The sequence below is a fragment of the Cervus canadensis genome, chromosome 2 (assembly GCF_019320065.1).
Source record: "Cervus canadensis isolate Bull #8, Minnesota chromosome 2, ASM1932006v1, whole genome shotgun sequence".
NCBI classification, from domain to species: domain Eukaryota; kingdom Metazoa; phylum Chordata; class Mammalia; order Artiodactyla; family Cervidae; genus Cervus; species Cervus canadensis.
In genome coordinates, this window is record NC_057387.1 from 54,974,296 (window position 1) to 54,996,112 (window position 21,817).

Genomic DNA, 21,817 nt, shown 5'->3' on the forward strand with positions numbered 1-21,817 from the left:
GCATACACTAAGCTAGTCATCTGAAGCCAGGCATCTTATAAATCTTTATATATGAAAACTTTTAATATAAGACCTCTAGATTGATAAATCTTAGCACCTTATTCAGCTTTTTAAAATTAGTATGTGTGAACTGTGGGCTAAGCAAAATATTTTTGTAGGTAATATTGCTCTGGTATGCATGGTTAATATTGGGATAAGCTAAATGGCCCCTACTCCATTCATTCATCTAAATTTGACTTGTTAGGAAAAGGAGTTTTTTTTTCCCCCCTTGAATTAACTAGTCTGTGTTTAGAAAAAGTGTTAGTCATTCAGTCGTGTCTAACTCTTTCAGACCCCACAAACTGTAGCCATCCAGGCTTCTCTGTCTGTGGGATTCTCCAAGCAAGAATACTGGAGTGGATTGCCATTCCCTTCTCCACAGGATCTTCCCGACCCAGGGATCGAACCTAGGTCTCCTGCATTGCAGGCAGACTCTTTACCATTTGAGCTACAGGGAAATCCTTAGGTTCTGCTGTTTTGGTTATTGTCTCACAAAAGAGTTCAATTTCATTGCTTCTGCTCAGATTTGATTAACTGACCATTGATCATTTATTGTTTCAGAGTGAAAGCCTTCACTCCCTTAAATTTAAAGAACCATAGAAATAAATTATTAAGTCCCTTTCATCTGGATATAACTACTAACATTAGCATGTTGTTTAAAAATATGAATTAGTATTATCCAATTGAAATATGATAAGTCACAACTGTAATTTAAAATTTTCCAGTAGCCACTTTTAAAAATGTAAAAAGTGAAATTGATTTTAGTAATATTTACTTCAACTAATATATCCAAAGCATTATCATTTTAATATGTAATCAATGTAAACAGTCATTAATTAGATATTTTGCATCCTTTTTGTAGTTCAGTTTGGTTCAGTCCCTCAGTCGGTCCTACTCTTTGCGACCCCATGAACCGCAGCATGCCAGGCCTCCCTATCCATCACCAACTGCCAGAGTCCACCCAAACCCATGTCCATTGAGTTGGTGATGCCATCCAACCATCTCATCCTCTGTCATCCCCTTCTCCTCCTGCCCTCGATCTTTCCCGGCATCAGGGTCTTTTCAAATGAGTCAGCTCTTCACATCAGGTGGCCAAAGTATTGGAGTTTCAGCTTCGCCATCAGTCCTTCCAGTGAACACCCAGGACTGATCTCCTTTAGGATGGACTGGTTGGATCTCCTTGCAGTCCAAGGGACTCTCAAGAATCTTCTCCAAAACCACAGTTCAAAAGCATCAATTCTTCTGTGCTCAGCTTTCTTTACATATATATGCGTGTGGATAAAATCATGCCCCTATATATTAAATTCAGTCAGCTTCAACACAGCAAACCATTTTTCATGATTCAGGTATCTTCTAATGCTTATATGTATTATTATATGATAATCTATTGAAGTAGTATCTTTGGTAGCTATTGAAAAAGACAATGTTTCATACATTTTAAAAAATTATTTATTTATTTATTTATTGGCTATTCTGGGTCTTTGTTGCTGTGCATGGGCTTTTCTCCAGTTGTGACTAGCAAGTGCTACTCTCTCGTTGTTGTGCAAGGGCTTCTCACTGTGGTCACTTTTCTTGCTGCTGAGCATTCTAGGGCATGCAGGCTTCAGTAGTTGTGGTTCCTGGGCTCTAGAGCGCGGGCTCCGTAGCTGTGGTGCTCAGGCTTGGTTGCTCCATGGTGTGAGGGCTCGTCTCAGGCCAGGGATTGAGCCCGTGTCTCCTGCATTGGCAGGAAGATTCTTTACCACTGACCCACCAGGGAAACCCATTTCATACATTTTTAAATAAGAGGAAGTAACTTCATAATTGAAGACAGTCAGGAGAAGGATTATACTCTTGTGAAACTTGTTTTATGTTACCATTTTTGCTTTCTACACTACTTGAAGCAGAATCCATAGAGACAGAATCCATAAAGCAGAATTCATAAAGATAGATGCACCATGAGCCTTGTTCACTCTGAAACAGTGTTACTGATTGCCTTCTTTCACTTCTGCCAAATTCATTCTTTACTCAAGCTATTTTCTCTGCCTAGGAAGCTCTTCCTCCTTTCTTCCCTTGGCTGGCTGGCCTCTTCTTATTCTTGAACTTTCAGCTTAAATATTAGGTCTCAGATTTACCCTGACCATCTTTTGTAAAATATGTCTTTTATTCTCCACCTCAGCATCACAGTTGTTTCCTTTGTGAACCTCTTATCATAATTTATAACTATTCACTTTTTAATTTAGTTTTTCTTATTTCTTCAGGACTTTTTGCCTCATCAGGGCAGGTCCTAGGTCTCCTTTGGTTACTACTGAAATCTCAGCAACTAGCATAGGGCAAGGCACAAAGTAGGCACCTGATATTTTTTGAGTGAGTTAATGAGTGAATTAATGTGTTATTCCCTCATGTACTGAGGAGCTTTCAAAGAAGGAAGCCACAGAAATGATTTCTTAAGCTAGTGTATCCACATCAAGTATCTGTAAAAACTGCAGGACATTTATTACATCCACTGAACTGTTAGTTCTACAAGGACAATAAGCTCCATGCCTCCCAGCACAGGGCCTGTCACAAATTAGACATTCATATATACTTGGTAATTGACTGAATAATTAATTCTGATTTGAAATCTTAGGCAAGACACCTATACTAAGAGGAATTTTTCTCTAAGATAAATTTAGAATTTAGAACAAGTTAGAAAGAAACATAGTGTTTACAGGAGATTTAAAACCAGGGTTCTATAATGACAATACAATATATATGTATTTTCTATTATACTCTTTCTTAAAAGGGACCTGTTGGTTTACCTGGAGAAGTTGGGGTGACTGGAAGCATTGGTGAAAAGGTAATTTCTTTCATTGTTTTGTTCAATAATAAGGATTCTAAGGTAAACTCAAAGGAGGGATATTCATATTATATTTTATGAAGTAGAAATCACTCATAACTTAAAATGCATTACCTATACTGAATCTCTTAAATATATTGAAATATAGCTAATAGTATATATGTTTCTAAATTTTAAAGAGCAGAGTGCTCTTTTGGTTATAATTATGTGCTTGGAAGGGAAAAGATGAAATAGATGGTCTAGGTATATGACTAGAAAATATTTAAATCTACTTTATGAGAACAAGTCCCTAAAGGAAACAGTTTTGAAAGTGAAGAATAAGTTATCACTTTGCCTGATCCAAGTTTCAGTCACAATCTCTTTATATCCTCTTGGAATCCACTATGAAGTTATTCATGGATCTTTTTGGCTGTTGTGATGGAAACTGTAATTTGCTTAAAAATTTCCTAGAAATCGTTATCTTGGGAGTGATTTTCCATACTTAGTTTCAAGTTTAAGAAAGTCTTCTTTGAAAAAAATCAGAAGTATATCTTTATTTGAAACCAACAAGGACATTTTCTTCAATTGTTTTTAATTGACTCATTATGAACTAGAAAATTTTGGACCTTTGACTGAAACCTGACTTGCTGAATGTAACATGGAAGCATGGTAATGCATGTCTAATGCAAGGCTACTCTTTGTGGATAATTAAGTAGAGCCAGGATTAGAAGTAAATAAGATAATGTTCCAGTTATTTCCATCTGAAATTACTAATTTAAGTTAAACAATATATTTAAAATTCATCCTTACCTCCCACCCACATCCAAACTGCTCTCTTCCCAATTTTCTCATTTCTATTGTTCTGCGTTATACCTCTCTGTTCTCCCAATGTTCCAGATAGAGTGAACCCATCTTTGCGTTTCCCTTTTCTTCCATTGTTGTTGTTCAGTCACTAAGTCATGTCTGACTCTGCGACCCCATGGACTTCAGCTCCTCTGTCCTCCACTATCTCCTTAAGTTTGCTCAAGTTCATGTCCCTTGAGTTATCTAATCAAATTCATGTCCCTTGCTTATCTAATCATCTCATTCTCTATGCCTAATCTTTTTAGCAGGTCTTAGAGTTTTTTCTTTACAGTTTATCCTTTCTAATAATCCATCTAGGCTACCCCCTCAGACATAGTCTTATTAGTTTATCTTTAATTTACTCTCTTCCCTGGTGGCTCAGATGGTAAAGCCTCTGCCTACCATGAGGAAGATCTGGGTTCAATCCCTGGATTGGAAAATCCCCTGGAGAAGGAAATGGCAACCCACTCCTGTACTCTTGCCTGGAAAATCCCATGGATGGAGGAGCCTGGTAGGTTACAGTCCATGGGGTTACAAAGAGTCAGACACAACTGAGCAACTTCACTTTCTTTCTTTTCAGTTTCCCTCTCCATCTTCTAATCCAGCCTATATATTACTAGTGGAACACTTTTTTTGATGGGTCAGAATAAAGCATTTTGAAAAGGCTTCATTAACTCCCTATGTATGTATGCTAAGTCACTTCAGTCATGTCTGACTTTTTGCGACCCCATGGACTGTAGCCCACCAAGCTCCTCTATCCATGGGGATTCTCCAGGCAAGAATACTGGAGTGGGTTGTCATGCCCTCCTCCACAGGATTGTCCCAACCCAGGGATTGAACCTGGGCCTCCCATATTGAAGACAGATTCTTTACTTTCAGAGCCATCATGCTTAAGCCTATTAATAGCTCTACTTTGCTGTCAAGATACTACATGATTTTGGCTTAATCAGTTCATGTAACAAATTTTCTGATATTCACAGTATAAACCTTTCTTGCTCCCCTGCCTCATATTTTATTCTTGTTCCTATTATTATTCTTACTATTTTCTTGATTTAGAGTATCCTCTTCCTTTCCCTATATTTATTCAAAGCCAAACTATAGTACTCAGTGAAGTTCTGTCTCCTCCATAAAGTCTTCCCAGATTATTCTATTCCTTCTTGACTTCTTCCTTTCCTGGATGTAGAATAAGTACCACACAATTTAAAATTTTCCTTTAATTGATTCATCTTTCTTAATGACATGTTTCTAATTACTTGAGGGTAGAGTCTAAGTCAAATTTCTGTTATATCTCCCCAATGCTCAGTACATTAAAAGTGATTTTAAAATATTTAGTGATCTTTTATTAACAATATAAAAATATAAAATGACCTCAGTTCAGAAAAATTTAGATAGTTATAAAACTATCTAAACTTTTCCATTGTGATTTAGTTGCTTCTGTGTTAAGTTGTCTTCTACACTAACACACTGAAAATCTTTGGAATTTTAATGTGAATCAGCTTAGACCTTTAATCTATTGTGGCATATTTGATTATCATTATTATGGTTAATTGTGTTAAAAGTTTACAGAAATAAAATTTTGTTCAATGGTTATACACTTAAATTAATTTTTACAGTTTGCTTTCATACTTTTACTGTCTTCATATTTTATATATCTAAAATTATGAGAATTTCTACTTGCAAAACTTTAGCATATGATGTATGCTCAATTTTAAATCTTGTTTATTCATAATTTATATTTTTTCATTTAAATAAACTTCAGTATTTTATCCCTTGAAAAGTATCTTAAGAGAATTTTAATAATAGTAAAACTCTAGCAACTTTAGGGTAAAACTGCAAAATTTGTAAATTTAAAACTTACTGAAAATTAGAATGAGTTTATGCTCCAGGCTTAGCTCATTCTTGACTAATTTTTTTAATGATTTGAAAGTAGTTTTTAATTTTCTGTGCATTGCATTTTTCATTTACACTTTAATGAAAGTATTTCATATTTTGTAAACTTTGAATTAATGATATTTCATTGTTTCATACTTTGGCTCATTACAAGAGAAAATATTATGTAATATTATTGATTATAGCAGTATGATTGGTAATATTGCTGAAATAAAAGAATAAATGAGGAAATAAAATATTTTTTGAAATAAATATATAGCAATTTAAGAGATTTTTATACACTAAATTACGTGGTCAAACATTGACAGTCCATCATCAGAACAGACACAATAGTAATTAAATTCTGTTTTTTCTTAAATATTTTGCCAACTCTTAATAATATAAAATTATAGTTTATATTATAGACTATTTGTTTTGTCATTGTACAAGTGTATTTGAAAAAGTAGAATAGACTATGTATTATAAGTGCATTGTATTAATAGTTAGCTATTAAATCACTTTGCCTTCCAAGTTTCTCTGCTGTGTCCTGGAGAACATTGTTATAACTAATTTGATTTTTGGCTTGCTAATATGTATTTGTTATTTCATTCACATCTTATATAAATGAGATAAATGTATATGTCTCACGGTTTGTGTGTGCAGGTCTGTTCTGACATCTGTAGAATCTGGAATGAGACTATAAATGGAGGCCCTGGGGTCAGAGTATAATTAGAAGCCCACATACCATATGCCTAAACATTTAAAAATTCTAAACCAAACTAATGAGTCAGTAAATAATACATAGTCTATTCTATCTTTTCATGACTAATCAACATACCTCAATGTTTTTCTTTTTTCTTTTTTTCAAAAGGGAGAGCGTGGAAGTCCAGGTCCAGTAGGTCCCCAGGGGGAAAAGGGTGCAATGGTAAGAATTCAGTAATCTGAAAGATGTGTGTCCAAAGAACATAGTAAAGTTATGGTTTTCCAGAGGTAGAAGTGCCTTGAATGAAATTCAAGTAAGTGAAAAATGCTATTTTGTCGTAAGTTTCCATTAGAAGTTTTCTTCTAAACTGTTTACCATTCGGAATGCTGATTTGCACTCAAAAGCATGCAAATCAGATGATTTAGTCAAAGGAGCTTATAGTTTTAAGAGAAGAATTACCATCCTAAATTATCATATGTGGATAAAGAAGAAAATTCAATTAGGAGTCTACTTTGATTTGGCAACTTAGTTTATATGACACATAGCATCATTGCCACCTTTCCATAAGTTTGTCATCACAGTGTAATTCTTTTATGTATGAAAGACCAAAATCTGGAATTCATCTTATGGTCTTATATCTTTAATGTAGTAATAGCTGATAAATTTTATATCTAGATTGCAGTTTTTCATTTATTGAAGTTTCTAAATGTGATAGAAAATAGAATTAAGAATTATTTTCAACTAAAGAATCTTGCTTTCAGAAAATGCATTGTAATGGATCTGGTATACCTAATATTATCTGCAAATTCATTTTACATAAATTTTTCTTCACTTTTGACTTCTGTATTATGAGTAAAACACTGTAAGATTACTTTTACCTATCTCCAATTGCTGTTAACTAGGAAATCTAATATACCTTTAAAGGCTAATTAATTTCAGAAATAATTGCCTTCTATGATATTCTCTGAAGCATCTGAATATGGTTAATACCACTAAGGGTGTAGTCCTTGTAAAATTTGATAGGCTAGAGTATTTGTTCACAATCATATTTCTTAATTTTTTTATTCCCCTGACATTGAAAAGGATATGGTTTCACAATCTGTATGTATTTAACATAATGAACATTTATTCACAGCGTAACATAATCTAGAGAAAGATGAGATGAATATTCTCCTCTCGATAGGTTATAATATGTGATTCTGGGCAAAGAGTTTCTAATAAAAGTATACACAGCTTCTCTGTAAACATTTTTGTTTTTATTGTCTTTCTTGGAACATTTCCTGTGGCCTCATGTCTTGGATAGAAGGTGGACAGTTTATCAAATTATCATTTTTAATTACTATTTATCATTTACTGGTTTATCTTCAGTGAAAATAATTAGATATGATGGAGAATTCATGTCTCTTATATTTTTGCTTAAATTATAGGGATATCCAGGTCCTCCTGGGGTTCCGGGACCCATGGGTGCCTTGGGATTACCTGTAAGTACAGAAAAGACTTCTCTTCCCAATCACTGCAAAACACTCTAGAATATAACATGGTGTCTTTAACTCCCTTGCTTCTACTTGTTCTGTTATTTACTGCTCACTTCTAATAGTACAGCTCTGCAACCAATAACCATATATAAGAAAATAGTCAATAATTAAGCTTCAAAGTAAGACCAATTGGACAAATCAGAAGCACAATTTCCAACATACTGTTCTTAGAAATTTACTAATGTTCTCCAATTGAAAAAATCCATAGAAAAATTTAGTATTCAAAAATTGAGTTTTGAAAAATTCCATTTGTGTTTACAGGAAAATAATGAAGTCTTGTCTCTAAAGAGAAAGTTTGCTGATTAAAGATTGAAAGTTATTGTGAACTTAAATGTGAAAAATATATGAGCCTTTGTGATCCCCTAAGTAGAACTATTATCAGAGAGGGTTTATGCTGTTTTGTGAAGCTTCTGTTTTGAAGATAAGCCAAATTTTCCAGCATACTGATAGACATGTATTGACTTCCAAATGAGGAAGACTGATATAAGGCACAGTTGCTAATTTTTTTAGTCATGTAAGATAAAAAATAGATTTTAGTTCCTGTGAAAGTTCACTGTTTTCGTCTACCTATGTTATACAAATAAATAAACTTTGTTTTCTAAGCATGTCTTTATTGGAGACTATTAGGTATAAAAAGAGCTCATTGTAATTGAATAATAATGAAATCTTCATTGAAGACTATTTTTGTAGCATATTAATTTGGAAAATTTTGTGGTGTTTTTCATGGTAACAGAAAAAATCCATTTTTTATGTGATGGGATTATCATAAGCATCTAGAGGAAGGAGAAAGAAATCTTGCAAAAGTAGCCATTGCTTCTTGATGGTCAGGCAGATTAAACTCCCAGGTCACATTGGTTAAGTGCATATCTCCCTCCACTACCACTCCATATGTGTTTATCATAAAAACCATGTGGTCAGTGAATCTTAAGTACTTCTCATTCTTTTCAGGGCATAAACGCTTAGAAACTACTATTCTTGTAATATTCCTGTGAATTCTGTAACTGATTTTTAAATTTTCAACATGTAGGGTCATGTGGGGGCAAGAGGACCTCCTGGGATTCCAGGTCCTAAAGGACGAAGAGTAAGTTATCGAATCAAGGAAGTACATTAACCTTAAAAAAAATGACATTATAAAAAGTGATGTGTTCAGCAAAAATAGCTTATATTAGATGGAAACATTAATTGCAGTGTAATTTATAATCATTTGTACTTATAAAACCATACTTTTCCATTTTGTGTTTTAGAAATTTTACTGACTGAAGAACTCTCTCTTATTCCCACCTTCCAGTTTCATCCACTGGGGGAATTGTGAATGTAAAGGTGTTTAAATAAATGATTTTTGTACTCACAAGGAGACTTATATAGCAAGAAATAGTAACAGCATGATAAAGAGTGAAAGGAAATAGAATGAGGATAAAAGGATGACTAAAAGTTTATTCACTGTAAATAAGAGGTAATATAATCATTGTCTAATAATTATGCATAAGAATTAAGTTAAAAACCTTTCATTCTTTAAGTCTTTTAAACATTTAGATCCTGTTTTTTTATTTAAAGAAATAAGAACCACCATTTATTGCCTGCCTGTCATGTGCCAAGCACTTTTACATATACTAATACTCAAAACCACTCTAAAAGGGGGAGGCATTTATCTCAGATATTATAGTTGAGGAAACTGGGGCTCTGAGAGTTTAAGTATATGAACCATTGACATAGGTCTGGGGCACAACCAGGATTCAAACCTTAGTGTGTCTAACTTCAAAGCCTATGGTTTTTCAATACCTCATTGAATATTAAAGTATTTTTCCTTGATTAATTTGAATATGTAGACTCTAAGAACTCTGTTTTCTCCCTTGGCTTCACTTTGACTTTTACAGCAAGTGAAGAAAGTATTTTAAAATGCTAAAATAATGGCCTCCAAATAACAAAGATTTAAAAAAAAAGAAAAACACCCTCCCATTTTCCTGTTGGCAAGTGCGAGAAAGGTGCTTAGTTTAAAATAACAACTTTAGGAACTCATTGGCAATACAATGATATGGATTCGGCACATTCACTGTTGTGGCTTGGTTTCAATCCCTGATCAGGGAGCTAAGATCCTGCAAGCTGCACAACGTGGCCAAAAAATAAAATAAGCCCAAAGAAGTAATGACTTTAATTTCATGTGCTGTGTTTTAGGTGAAGATTAAAGAAAAAGAGCAAATTTTTCTGTATCATCACTTCTTTTCTGAAAAACTATTTTCCTTTCTGGGTTATGGATTTATAGCCTATAAATAATATTGATGGCCACATCTATTTTAGCCCAAATGAGATTTAGGATAATAAAAAATCATGGAAGATGATCTGTACTTTCATTTTAGTGGTCTGTACTCTGCCAGCATTTAGTACTTGGTCAGGTCAAATGTGTTTATTCAACACTGTATTACTCATAGTGGGAAAGTTCAACCAACTTTGTGACAGATGAAAAAAAATACTTTATTTGGTTAGCTAAATAATTGAGATCTTATTGGTTATCCAGGCGTACATGAGCCAGATACTTAAGCAGGATATGTTTCTGAATCACTTGTGCTATCTCATGTCATATGGAAAGTTTATTTATCTGTAGTTTTTTAACTTCCCTGTGATCCCTGGGCAAATTATTTCTCTTTTCTGATTTGACACTTTGTCTTCATCTCTCACCTCCTCAAAGGTCTCTCTCATCCTCCAGATACATTTTACTGATATGTTTCCAGATGACTCCTCATAATTATTTAAAGTGCACCCAGTATTTCTTAAGCAAAGTTTTAGTTTAGAAATAAGGGCTTCATTTAGTACAGAAATGCTCCCTTTACAGGAGAATATTTGATGTAATCAGTCAACACTGGGAATACAAAAAGAACTGAAGACCAGAATGTTAAGGAAAAAAGATAGTATTATGAAGTTCCATTCTAGTTCTCACCTAGTATCTTCTTCTCCCATCAACCTATTTCCTCATCTATTCTCCACTATAGATGTGATCATAATGCGTATCATTTCAAATGTTTTTCACTAACAAAAATTTGAGAATTTCTGTCCAGCCTACAGGGATAAATGCAAAAGTTATTTGAATGGAGATGCCTATGCCCCAGCCTTTCCTTGCTACCCCAAAGACTGAAGAGGTCAATATTTCCAGCACACCTGTAACACTTTATGATACACAACTGTGTCACAGTACATTGGAGGGGAAGCTAGGCACATTTTCATGGAGACTATACAAAGAACTCTCATTATGAAACTAGTGCTTATATGCCCTTGCTGTTCTGCCTGTGATTTGTACTTTTATCATATGTGAATATGTGAGCATCATGAATGGTAGGACTACAACCCAAGGATTCTGCTTCTCCGTCTGATTCTCTGCTATCCATCCATCTGCCATTCATCTGTCTAACATTGACTGATGTAATACAATCTGTCAAACTCTCCTACTGTCTTGGAGAATTCAAGGTTAACTATTCCTTGTATATAAGCCACATGATTTCATGGTTTAATGACTTACAGTCAGTGGCTTTTAAAGTATCATACAATATTGACAGAGAATAGCAAAAGCTCAGGAAACAATCTAAATAACTTAGTGTCATGAAAATTTTTCTAACTTGTTTTGTGAAGATTGTATAATCCTGCCCCTTATGAAAAAGATAACAGGATTGACTGAAAATATTCATGTAGTTTGAGATTATTAGATGGGAGAGTTACCTGTAGCCTGTAGTGACTTACTTTCCTTTCCTGGGCTCCAACATCACTGTGGATGGACTGCAGCCATGAAATTAAAAGATGCTTGCTCCTTGGAAGAAAAGCTATGACAAACCTAGACAGCATATTAAAAAGCAGAGACATCACTTTGCCAACAAAGGTCCATACAATCAAAGCTATGGTTTTTCCAGTACTCACGTACAGATGTAAGAGTTGGACCATGAGGAAGGCTGAGCACTGAAGAACTAATGCTTCTGAATTGTGGTTCTGGAGAAGACTCTTCAGAGTCCTTTGGACTGCAAGATCAACCTGTCAATTCTAAAGGAGATAAACCCTGAATATTCATTGAAAGGACTGAGGCTGAAGTTGCGATACTTTGGCCACCTGATTCAAAGAGCTGGCTCATTGGAAAAGACCCTGATGCTGGGAATGATTGAAGGCAAGAGGAGAAGGGGACAACAGAGGATGAGATGGTTGGATGAAATCACTGACTCCATGGACATGAACTGGAGCAAACTCTGGGAGACAGGAAAGCCTAGTGTGCAGTCCATGAGGTCGCAAAGAGACGGACACTATCTAGAGACTAAACAAACCTGTAGCTGACTTTTAACTTTTCCAAAAGAGGACAAAAAAAAAAGATTAGGTTTTTTTTTTTTTTTAACTTAGCCAGAATATATTCTTCAAGAGCTTTATGTTATAGCTAATCAGATATTTTAAGGCAAGTACTAGAAAGAATAACTTTATACCCAATTAGGTACCTATTATAATACTGCTTGTCTAGTGTTCTTAGAACTTGACCTGAAGCTTGTTGTCTCAGGAGTCAGAGAAGAAACCCAGGGATAACTTCTACAACCAATATTGAAGTGAATGTTACAAATGTTGATAAAGCTAAGCTTTAGTTAATTAACCAACCCTTAACTGAACCCTTAATGGTACTTCCCTGGTGACTCAGATGGTAAAGTGTTTGCCTGCAATGCAGGAGACCTGGGTTCAATCCCTGGGCAGGGAAGATCCTCTGGAGAAGGAAATGGCAACCCACTCCAGTACTCTTGCCGGGAAAATTCCATGGATGGAGGAGCCTGGTGGGCTATAGTCCATGGGGTCACAGAGTCAGACATGACTGAGCGACTTCACTTAACTGAAGCATTGGGAGGACCAGACTTTTCAAGAGTTCTGCCAGTCTTAACATGGAGTCAAAATTTTTATCTTCTCCCCACTCCCTGCTTTCTGCCACATGCAAACTTACATTTTCAATTTGATTTTATATTAATGCTGTCATAATTCTACTGATTACTATTAACAAAATATCCAAGAAAGAAGTTTCATGTTACAAAAGAGTTAAATGCCTGGTTACCAATGGACACATTTCTAAATCATACTTGTTTCTGTGGTATTTTAGAATGCTAACTACTCATTTCTTTTCATACTTTCTCAGCCATGTTCTATTATTACTCTAAAAAAATTTGGAATGTGTTTTCCTAAAGAGAAGAAAAAGGGAAAAGGGCATGGAAGGTGCTAGGGAAAGAATCAATATAGTCTACTGAATTTTTAAGGTAAAGGTAATTATTAGAACAAGGTCCTGCGAGATTGCACTTGAAACTTCAGTCATGCTTTAAGTTTGGTTTTTCTTCCGTCTTCAGTTACTTAGCTGTCAAACATTCCAGGGAAGTCCCCACCTCAGGACCTTTGCAGTTGCTATTGCTCCTACCAGAATGATCTTTCCCAAGTTATTTGCATACCCTCAGTCTCATCTCCTTCAGGTCTAGCCACATGTCATTTAAGAGCTTTCTCAAACACCCCTCTAAAGTAGCTCCCCTCCCCACCTTAGATTCTTTCTAGTCCCTTAGCCTCTTTATTTTTCTTCATTATACCTGACTACCTATAGCCATTTTATATTGTAATTTTACATATATATTTGCTTATTTATAAATTCAGGGATTTGTCTTTTCTCCCAGTTGGTCCTCAATAAATGTTTGTTAAGTGAATAGCACTTTGAAAGTCACATATCTATTAAGTCCACACTCCTCAATCTGATATTCAGGGTCCTATACACTCAGAGTTTAACTTAGTTTTTCAGTCTTTTATGGGAAAATAGGGTCAAAAGTAAGCTGGGGACATGTCATGGAGTACCTTAAATACAGACTGAGAGATTGTAGTGCTGGAGATATGGCTTTGGCTGTAGTATGCCTAGTGGGCCTATACATCCTCATGGACTGTTGAGTCTTCTCTCCACTCCCGTGAATGTTCCCAACAGGATCAGGGTATGCAGTTACCCCAAGAGCACCCAGGAAGGGCGTCCTGTTACAGTAAGCGGCTTTATGATAGTATATACTTAAACTAAGTTGGCCTCAGATGGGCTACAGTAGAAGGTGCTGAAGCCTATGGGGCTCCTTCAAATCATCATGTTATATTAGGAAATTTGTATCACTGTTTTGTATAGAAATCTTCAATGCCTCCTCATTGTTTATTGATTCAACTGTAAACTCCAGCCCTTCACCCTTTAAATCCCAGTCTTTCTACAATTATCTATTAATGTAGAAATACTAAAAAATGCTCAGTGTAATCAATAACTCAGGTTAAATGAACTACATTTTTCATTCTTTCATATCTTCTTTTCTGCCTCTGTATCCTTTTCTCATACTATCCCTCTATTTAGAATTTCTTCCAGAGCATGATCTCTGACTGTCAAAATAATACCTCCATTCCCTTTACAACCTGTGAAAGCTCTCTCCCTCCTTTGAATCGCTTTACCCCTTAACACACCTTATCTCTGCCTATATTATAGTTGCTTTTGTAGTTTACCTTATATCATAATATGGATCCCCATAACATTTAATGCAGTGCCTTTTTCACAGTTAATGTTCAGTTAATGGTTGTAGAATTTGATTAATTCTCTTTAAAAGGACTTTAAGATCTTGCAAAGACAGTTATAATTTTGTCAAGGAATGTATACCGTCTTTCATAGAGAATGACTTTTGCAACTAATATTCATAGCTAATTACTGATTTGGTATTGATAGCAACACAGCTCAGAAATTTTAATTGTACATGAACATTCTCAGCAGCATTTCTGTTCCTTTTCTGTGCCCATGGCCATCTTTCAGTTGTCAAGCAGGTGCGTGGTAGAGAACATGCAGTCAGCATTCATTTCCTAATGAAGTGGTGAGAAGAGTGCCATTCCAAAAATATAAAACAAGAAAACTGTTTGGACAAATCAGCTACTTTAAAGTTACTTTAGAATTGTTTTTAGGAGAAATTCTGGATTTCTGTAGAGTAAATGATAAGGTAAACAAAAGACTTAAATAACAAATCTATATTACAGCCACCTGCCTCAACAACTCAATCAGCTGTTTTTGTGGTTATCTGATTTACAATTTTGCATTAAAAACACTGGCCTGATTCTCCTATGCAGATGAGTTCACCCATATACCCAGCTGTATTCTTTACTGTGTTCCTGGCACAGAAACAAGCAAAAGGAGTTTGTCAACTATTGAGGGCAATGTCTCCATTTGTATGGATGCATAACAGTACAAAAGAAACATTTAAAATTAACAACAGGATGTTTTTTTCATCTCTAGGGACCAAGAGGACCAGATGGTCCCTTAGGAGAGCAAGGTATACAAGGTACCAAGGTAATCATTTATTTGCTCATTTCATATGCAGTTAAATATTTTTAAGCCTGTATCTCTTACCTGTCTAAAGGCTGATATATTTTCTTATAAAAGTATGATTCTAATTTTTAAGTCTAATTATGAAACATACATAAAGTTTTTACTGTACTCGAAGAAATGTGTTTTTTTTGTTATTGAAGTATGTATATGATGTCTTACTTTTTTGGTATGTGAGTGTATGTGTGTAAGACCATAATTCCCATTCTTATTAACTCACCTGTTATTGATTCTTGTTAGGGTGAAACAGGAGATCAAGGAAAAAGAGGACCTCATGGTCTTATTGTAAGTAGTAAAACAGTTCACATTAACCATCAACATAAAATCTTCTATTTTTCTTGGCCTGTGATTCGTGTTTGAGGAGGGAGCTGCTTGACCCAGGCATTTTCTTTCTCATTAGGGTAAGACTGGAAACCCTGGAGAGAGAGGAGAGAGAGGAAAACCAGTAAGTAATTAAAAATAATCAAACCATAAATATATTTTACCCACTTTATCCTCTGATACAACTCTTGTTTAGTAATCAGTATGTTAGACTAAGAGAATGTAAGTTATTTTCCTCCTTGAGTCCTTAGGTCATTCTTTCATTGAGGCATATTGCTTACTCATTTTGGGCCTTTTCTGTACCTGTCTATAAACTGATAGTGGTAACTGACACTTTAGCTTCATCTTATTATGATAGTTTTTCTGTAAAACCCATTTCAAGATAAAGTAGTGTGATATCATATAAATATAATGGAACATTAAGAAGCTAATGTAAGAAACTTCTTTGAGGCCTCTTGCCTAGTTTCATTTTAACTCAACTTGTGTTGTTTGGACCCTTGGAGTGTGGAGTTGTGTGTGTCTTTATATTTCCCATGCCCCTACTCTAAGAGTTTTTAATATCATGTAATGCTAAATATTTTCCTACCATCAAAAATCTCATAATTATACAATTTTTTCCTCTGGGACACAAGTTCTGTGGTTATCAATATTATTTGAAGGGAAGAAAATATATTTTTAAAAGGAGAAATATATTCACATACACATATATGTTACTCATATATACATGTATAGTTTTGAATACACGAGCTTAAACGTATGGGTTTTTTATTTCACTTTAAACATAATTTTTAATGTCATTTTGACTTGTTATATACATATATGTATAATTTAAAGTTATACAGTTTAAATATACAGCAACTGAATAGTCAGAAAAGGCTAGGACGATATTGTTTTAGTTGCTGTAGTGGTTATCACTGTCACTGGATTTACTTTTCGTCTGTGAAATCTGCTGCCCCCTGCCTGTTGGTTCCCATAATAGCATTACATTTGACAATGGTCAGACCTACAGTAGCAGAGACTTAAAAGAGAAAAACGGTTGTATCCAGGGAAAGAACTTGTTTGTGAGAATATATTATTAACTGAGGTCACCCTGAAAGACTATTTCGGAGTATTAATATTCATCATCTGAGTTTCTTTTATATCAATGTAAACAGTGTTTCTGGAGATTCTTCCATGTTGCTGCACTGTAACACAAAATTAATATTTGTGATGAATGGAAACATTTGGAATTTTTCAAGTCTGTTCTTCTTATTTTAGAAAAATGAAACCAGGAGAAATTAAATTACTTAGACATATTGTACATTGCTGACACTCCTTAGATTTTACCTTCATGTTCAGCTTATCACATATGCCTGGATAAATATAAAATTAGAAATCTGGTTTCCTCAATCAAAAATGGTTGAGGAAACCAAATGGTTTTTACTAGAACTGTTTTGTAACTAGCTTACACCAAACAAGTCTCATAGACTATTGCAAGAGTAAAGTTACGTTAGCAGATGACAGTACAAAATGAGTTAATACTAACTGTTGAGGTTTACTTAGATTTATACATACATCATCCCCTTGGTCTTGATTAAACTGAAAGAGACTTGAGATCTGAAGAAAGCTAGGATCAATCAATCCAACAAATCCAGATGCCCCCCAAATACATCTGATCCTGCACAGTAATCTCAGTGTCTCTAGTCATTTTTTCACTGTCAACAATCAGACAGTGCTTATAATAGAAAGATACACCAGAGGTCAGATTGACCTTTGTTTTAGTGCATGCTGCTCATAATGTCTTGGCTAAGTTGGTTAGCTCTTCAGATCTTATTTTCTTCATGTGTAAAATAGACATCTCTAAATTGTCATGGAATTGATGCTTTTGAACTGTGGTGTTGGAAAAGACTCTTGAGATTCCCTTGGACAGCAAGGAGATACAACCAGTCCATCCTAAAGAAAATCAGTCCTGAATATTCATTGGAAGGACTGATGCTGAAGCTGAAATTCCAGTACTTTGGCCACCTGATGTGAGGAGCTGACTCATTTGAAAAGACCCTGATGCTGGGAATGATTGAAGGTGGGAGGAGAAGGGGACAACAGAGGATGAGATGGTTAGATGGCATCACCAACTCAATGGACATGAGTTTGAGTAATCTCCAGGAGTTGATGATGGACAGGGAAACCTGGCGTGCTGCAGTCCATGGGGTCGCAAAGAGTCAGACACCACTGAGCAACTGAACTGAAGTGAACTGACTGCAATTGTCATAATACTAAAACCAGGTATTAAATGAAAATTGCTAGCACATATAATTCTCGGCTAGTCCAAATAAACAGAAGTATACTTGTTATGTTGTTGTTCAGTTGCTCAGTCATGTCCGACTCTTTGCAACCCCATGGACTGTAGCACACCAAACTTCCTTGTCCTCTACCTCCAGTGCTCAAGCTCATGTCCATTGAGTCAGTGATGCTATCTAACCATCTCATCCTCTTCTGCCATCTTCTCTGTTTGCCTTCCGTCTTTCGCAGCATCCAAATCTTTTCCAGTGAGTCAGCTCTTCACATCAGGTGGTCAAAGAATTGGAGCTTCAGCTTTAGTATCAGTCCTTCTAGTGAATATTCAGGATTGATTCATTTAGAATTGACTGGTTTGATTACCTTGCAGTCCAAAGGGCTCTCAAGAGTCTTCTCCAACACCACAGTTCAAAAGCATCAATTCTTCAGCGTTCAACTTTCTTTATGGTCCAACTCTCACATCTGTGCATCACTACTGGAAAAGCCATGGCTTTGACTATACAGACCTTTGTTGGCAAAGTGATGTCTCTGCTTTTTAATGCACTGTCCAGGTTTGTCATAGCTTTTCTTCAAAGGAGGAGGCATCTTTTACTTTCATGGTTATAGTCACCACCTGCAGTGATTATAGAGCTCAAGGAAATAAAATCTGCTACTGTTTTAATTTTTTCCCTATCTATTTGCCATGAAGTGATGGGACCAGATGCCATGATCTTAGTTTTTTGAATGTTGAGTTTCAAGCCAGTTTTTTCACTCTCCTCTTTCACCATCATCAAAAGGCTTTTTATTTCCTCTTCACTTTCTGCCATTAGGGTGGTATCATCTGCATATCTGAGGTTATTGATATTTCTCCTGGGAATCTTGATTCCAGCTTGTGCTTTATCCAGCCCAGCATTTTGCATGATGTACTCTGCATACAAGTTAAATAAGTAGGGTGACAATATGTAGCCTTGATGTACTCCTTTCCTGATTGGGAGCCAATCCATTATTCCATGTCTGGTTCTAACTGTTGCTTCTTGACCTGCCTACACATTTCTCAGGAGGCAGGTAAAGTGGCTGGTATTCCCATCTCTTTAAGAGTTTTCCACAGTTTATTGTGAGTCAAAGGCTTTAGCATAGTCAATGAAACAGAAGTAGATGTTTTTCTGGGATTCCCTTGCTTTTTCTGTGATCCAACAGATGTTGGCAATTTGATCTCTGGTTCCTCTGTCTTTTCTAAATCCAACTTGTACATTTGGAAGTTCTCAGTTCACATACTGTTGAAACCTAGCTTGGAGAACTTTGAGCATTAACTTGCTTGCTTGTGAAATGAGTGTAATGGTGCAGTAGTTTGAGCATTCTTTGACATTGCTCTTCTTTGGAATTGGATGAAAACTAACCTTATCCATATTTGTCTAGGGGCCAATGTTATTTCCTATACTTTTCTTCCATCTGTGTGTATATCTGACTCAGAGAATCAAGAAGAAAGGATATGATGCATTGTGTTATTAAGGTGATAAAGTCCACATAACATATTAGTTTTCTAAATCTTATAAAAGAAACTATTAACAGTTCATTCATCATTGATTTTTATCTAGATACTCTTTCAGTTGATGAGATAGGGGTGTTAAATCCTCCACTTTCGATTTTTGTATTTGTCTATGACTCTAATTCTTTCAGATTTTGCTTTATACATTTTGAAACTATTTTCAGAGTATTTACATATGGTTATTATGTCTCCCCAGTCAACAGACCCTTTTATTATTACAAAATGTTCCTCTTTCTTTCTGGTAATACTTTTTATTTTGAAATCTACTGTACTTGATATGAGTCTCTCTAGCTGTTTGCATGGCATATGTTTTTCATTCATTTCTTTTCAAGCCATCTGTGCCTTGATGTTTAAAGTAAGTGTCTTAAAGTTACATCTTGCCTTTTAATTCATCCTGACAACCTCTGCCTTTTAAATAGTGTTTGCTCCATTTCCACCTAATGTAGTTATTGATGTAGTTGCATTTAGGTCTACCATTTTATGACAGTTTTCCTTTGTCATGGTGGTGGTGTTCAGTGCCTTTTTTGTTGTTGTTCAGTCACTCAGGAGTGTCCAATTCTTTGTGACCCCGTGAACTGCAGCATGCCAGGCTTCCCTGTCTTTCACCATCTCCCTGAGTGCCTTCTTTAGGCATTGAATAACTTTGAGAACTCCATTTTAATTTAGCTATTGACTTTTTAGCTATACTCCTTTTCATTATTACTTTTAAGTGGTTATTCTAGGTCAGAAGTCAGTGAACTATCTTTGTAAAGAGCCACAGAATATTTTGGCCTTTGTGGCCATGTGGTCTCTGGTGCAACTACTCAACTCTAGTGTCATCATAGTGTGAAAGCAACCATAGACATTATATAAAGAGTGAGCATGATTATTCAAAAAAATTATTTTAAAAATCAGGTGATGGTCCAAATTTGGCATTCAGACTGCATTTTGCCAACTGATTTAGGGGTCACAGTCTAAGGTTCTAATGTCTACTTAGAGTTAATGTAGTAATACTTTACGTAATGGTAAGAAACTTCTGGCCATATAAACTTGTTTACCAGCACCCTGTCTTACATGCTATACTTCTTTTATGTATTACATTTGTATATATGTTATAAACCCCATATTTCAAAGTTAAAATTCTACTTGAATATAAATAGAATACTTTTTGTCTTACTATGAATGAAATACATATTTTAGAGATATTTAGAAGGAAAGTAGGGATTTTTAAATGTATCCATGCATTTACTCTTTCTGGTGATCCTAATTCTTTCTATATATGCACATTTCTAAGAGGTATATTTCCCTGAAAACTGGAGAACTTCCTTTAGATTTCTTATAGTCAAGCTCTTCTAGTGATGAATTCTCTTAGTTTTTCTTTATTTCACCTTTTTTCTTGAAGGATGTTTTCACTGATTACAGAATTCTGGGTCAACAAAGTTTTTGTTTGTTGTTTTTATTTTTTTTATTTTTTTGCTTCCATTCAGTACTGTTTCCATTCACTGCTGTAAAAATGACACACTATTTATTTTTGGCCTGTGTTATTTCTGAAGAGAGGTCTACACTTACCTTTATCATTATTCCCCTCCATATAATGTATCATTTTTCTCTGACTGTTTTCAAGATTCTCTCTTTATCTTTGGTTTTCAGTAATTTGATTGTGATGTGCCTAGGTGAATTTTCTTCACCTTTATCCAGCTTGAGGTTTGCTGAGTTTTTTGCATGTGTAAATTAGCTTTCACTAAATTTGGAAATTTTTAAATGTTTTTTTCAAAAATTTTTTCTACACAATTTTCTCTCTCCTTTCCTTTTTGTATTCTAGTTAAATATATGTTAGTCATTCTGATTATCTTAGGTCCCTGGGGCCCTATCATTCCTTATTCAGTCTTTCTTCTTCCTGTTTTTTTTTTTTTAATTGGATAACCTAAATCTATCTTTCCTAACTTGTTAGGGAAGCCCTTTTAGTTTTATTCTTGATATTTTATTTTAAACTTTTATTTGGATATTTAATTTTCAGTTCTATAATTATAGATACTCTTTTTATTCTGAGATTTCCTATTTATTTATCATAAGTACATTTTTATTTACATGAGTGAGCATTTTTATTTTTTTTATCTTTCCACATTTTTTTTCATTTATTTTTATTAGTTGGAGGCTAATTACTTCACAATATTGTAGTGATTTTTCCATACATTGACATGAATCAGCCATGGATTTACGTGTGTTCCCCATCCTGAACCCCCTCCCTCCTCCCTCCCCATCCCATCCCTCTGGGTCATCCCAGTGCACCAGCCCTGAGCACTTGTCTCATGCATCCAACCTGGGCTGGTGATCTGTTTCACACTTGATAATATACATGTTTCAATGCTATTCTCTCAGATCATCCCACCCTCGCCTTCTCCCATAGAGTACAAATGTCTGTTCTGTACATCTGCGTCTCTTTTTCTGTTTGCATATAGGGTTATCATTACCATCTTTCTAAATTACATATTTATGCATTAGTATACTGTATTGGTGTTTATCTTTCTGGCTTACTTCACTCTGTATAATGGGCTCCAGTTTC

General features: G+C 35.1%; 1 protein-coding gene across 8 annotated transcripts in view; it reads left to right on the forward strand.

The window, feature by feature from the left end:
• The window catches only part of COL24A1 (collagen type XXIV alpha 1 chain), a 371,899-nt gene that overhangs the window by 217,268 nt on the left and 132,814 nt on the right, over positions 1 to 21,817 (forward strand). For all 8 annotated transcript variants that reach the window (XM_043460779.1, XM_043460785.1, XM_043460778.1 and 5 more), the window contains 7 exons: positions 2,804 to 2,857; positions 6,420 to 6,473; positions 7,679 to 7,732; positions 8,814 to 8,867; positions 15,066 to 15,119; positions 15,396 to 15,440; positions 15,556 to 15,600. In XM_043460779.1, the coding sequence (XP_043316714.1) occupies positions 2,804 to 2,857; positions 6,420 to 6,473; positions 7,679 to 7,732; positions 8,814 to 8,867; positions 15,066 to 15,119; positions 15,396 to 15,440; positions 15,556 to 15,600 (360 nt within the window). The remainder of the gene's footprint in view (positions 1 to 2,803; positions 2,858 to 6,419; positions 6,474 to 7,678; positions 7,733 to 8,813; positions 8,868 to 15,065; positions 15,120 to 15,395; positions 15,441 to 15,555; positions 15,601 to 21,817) is intronic.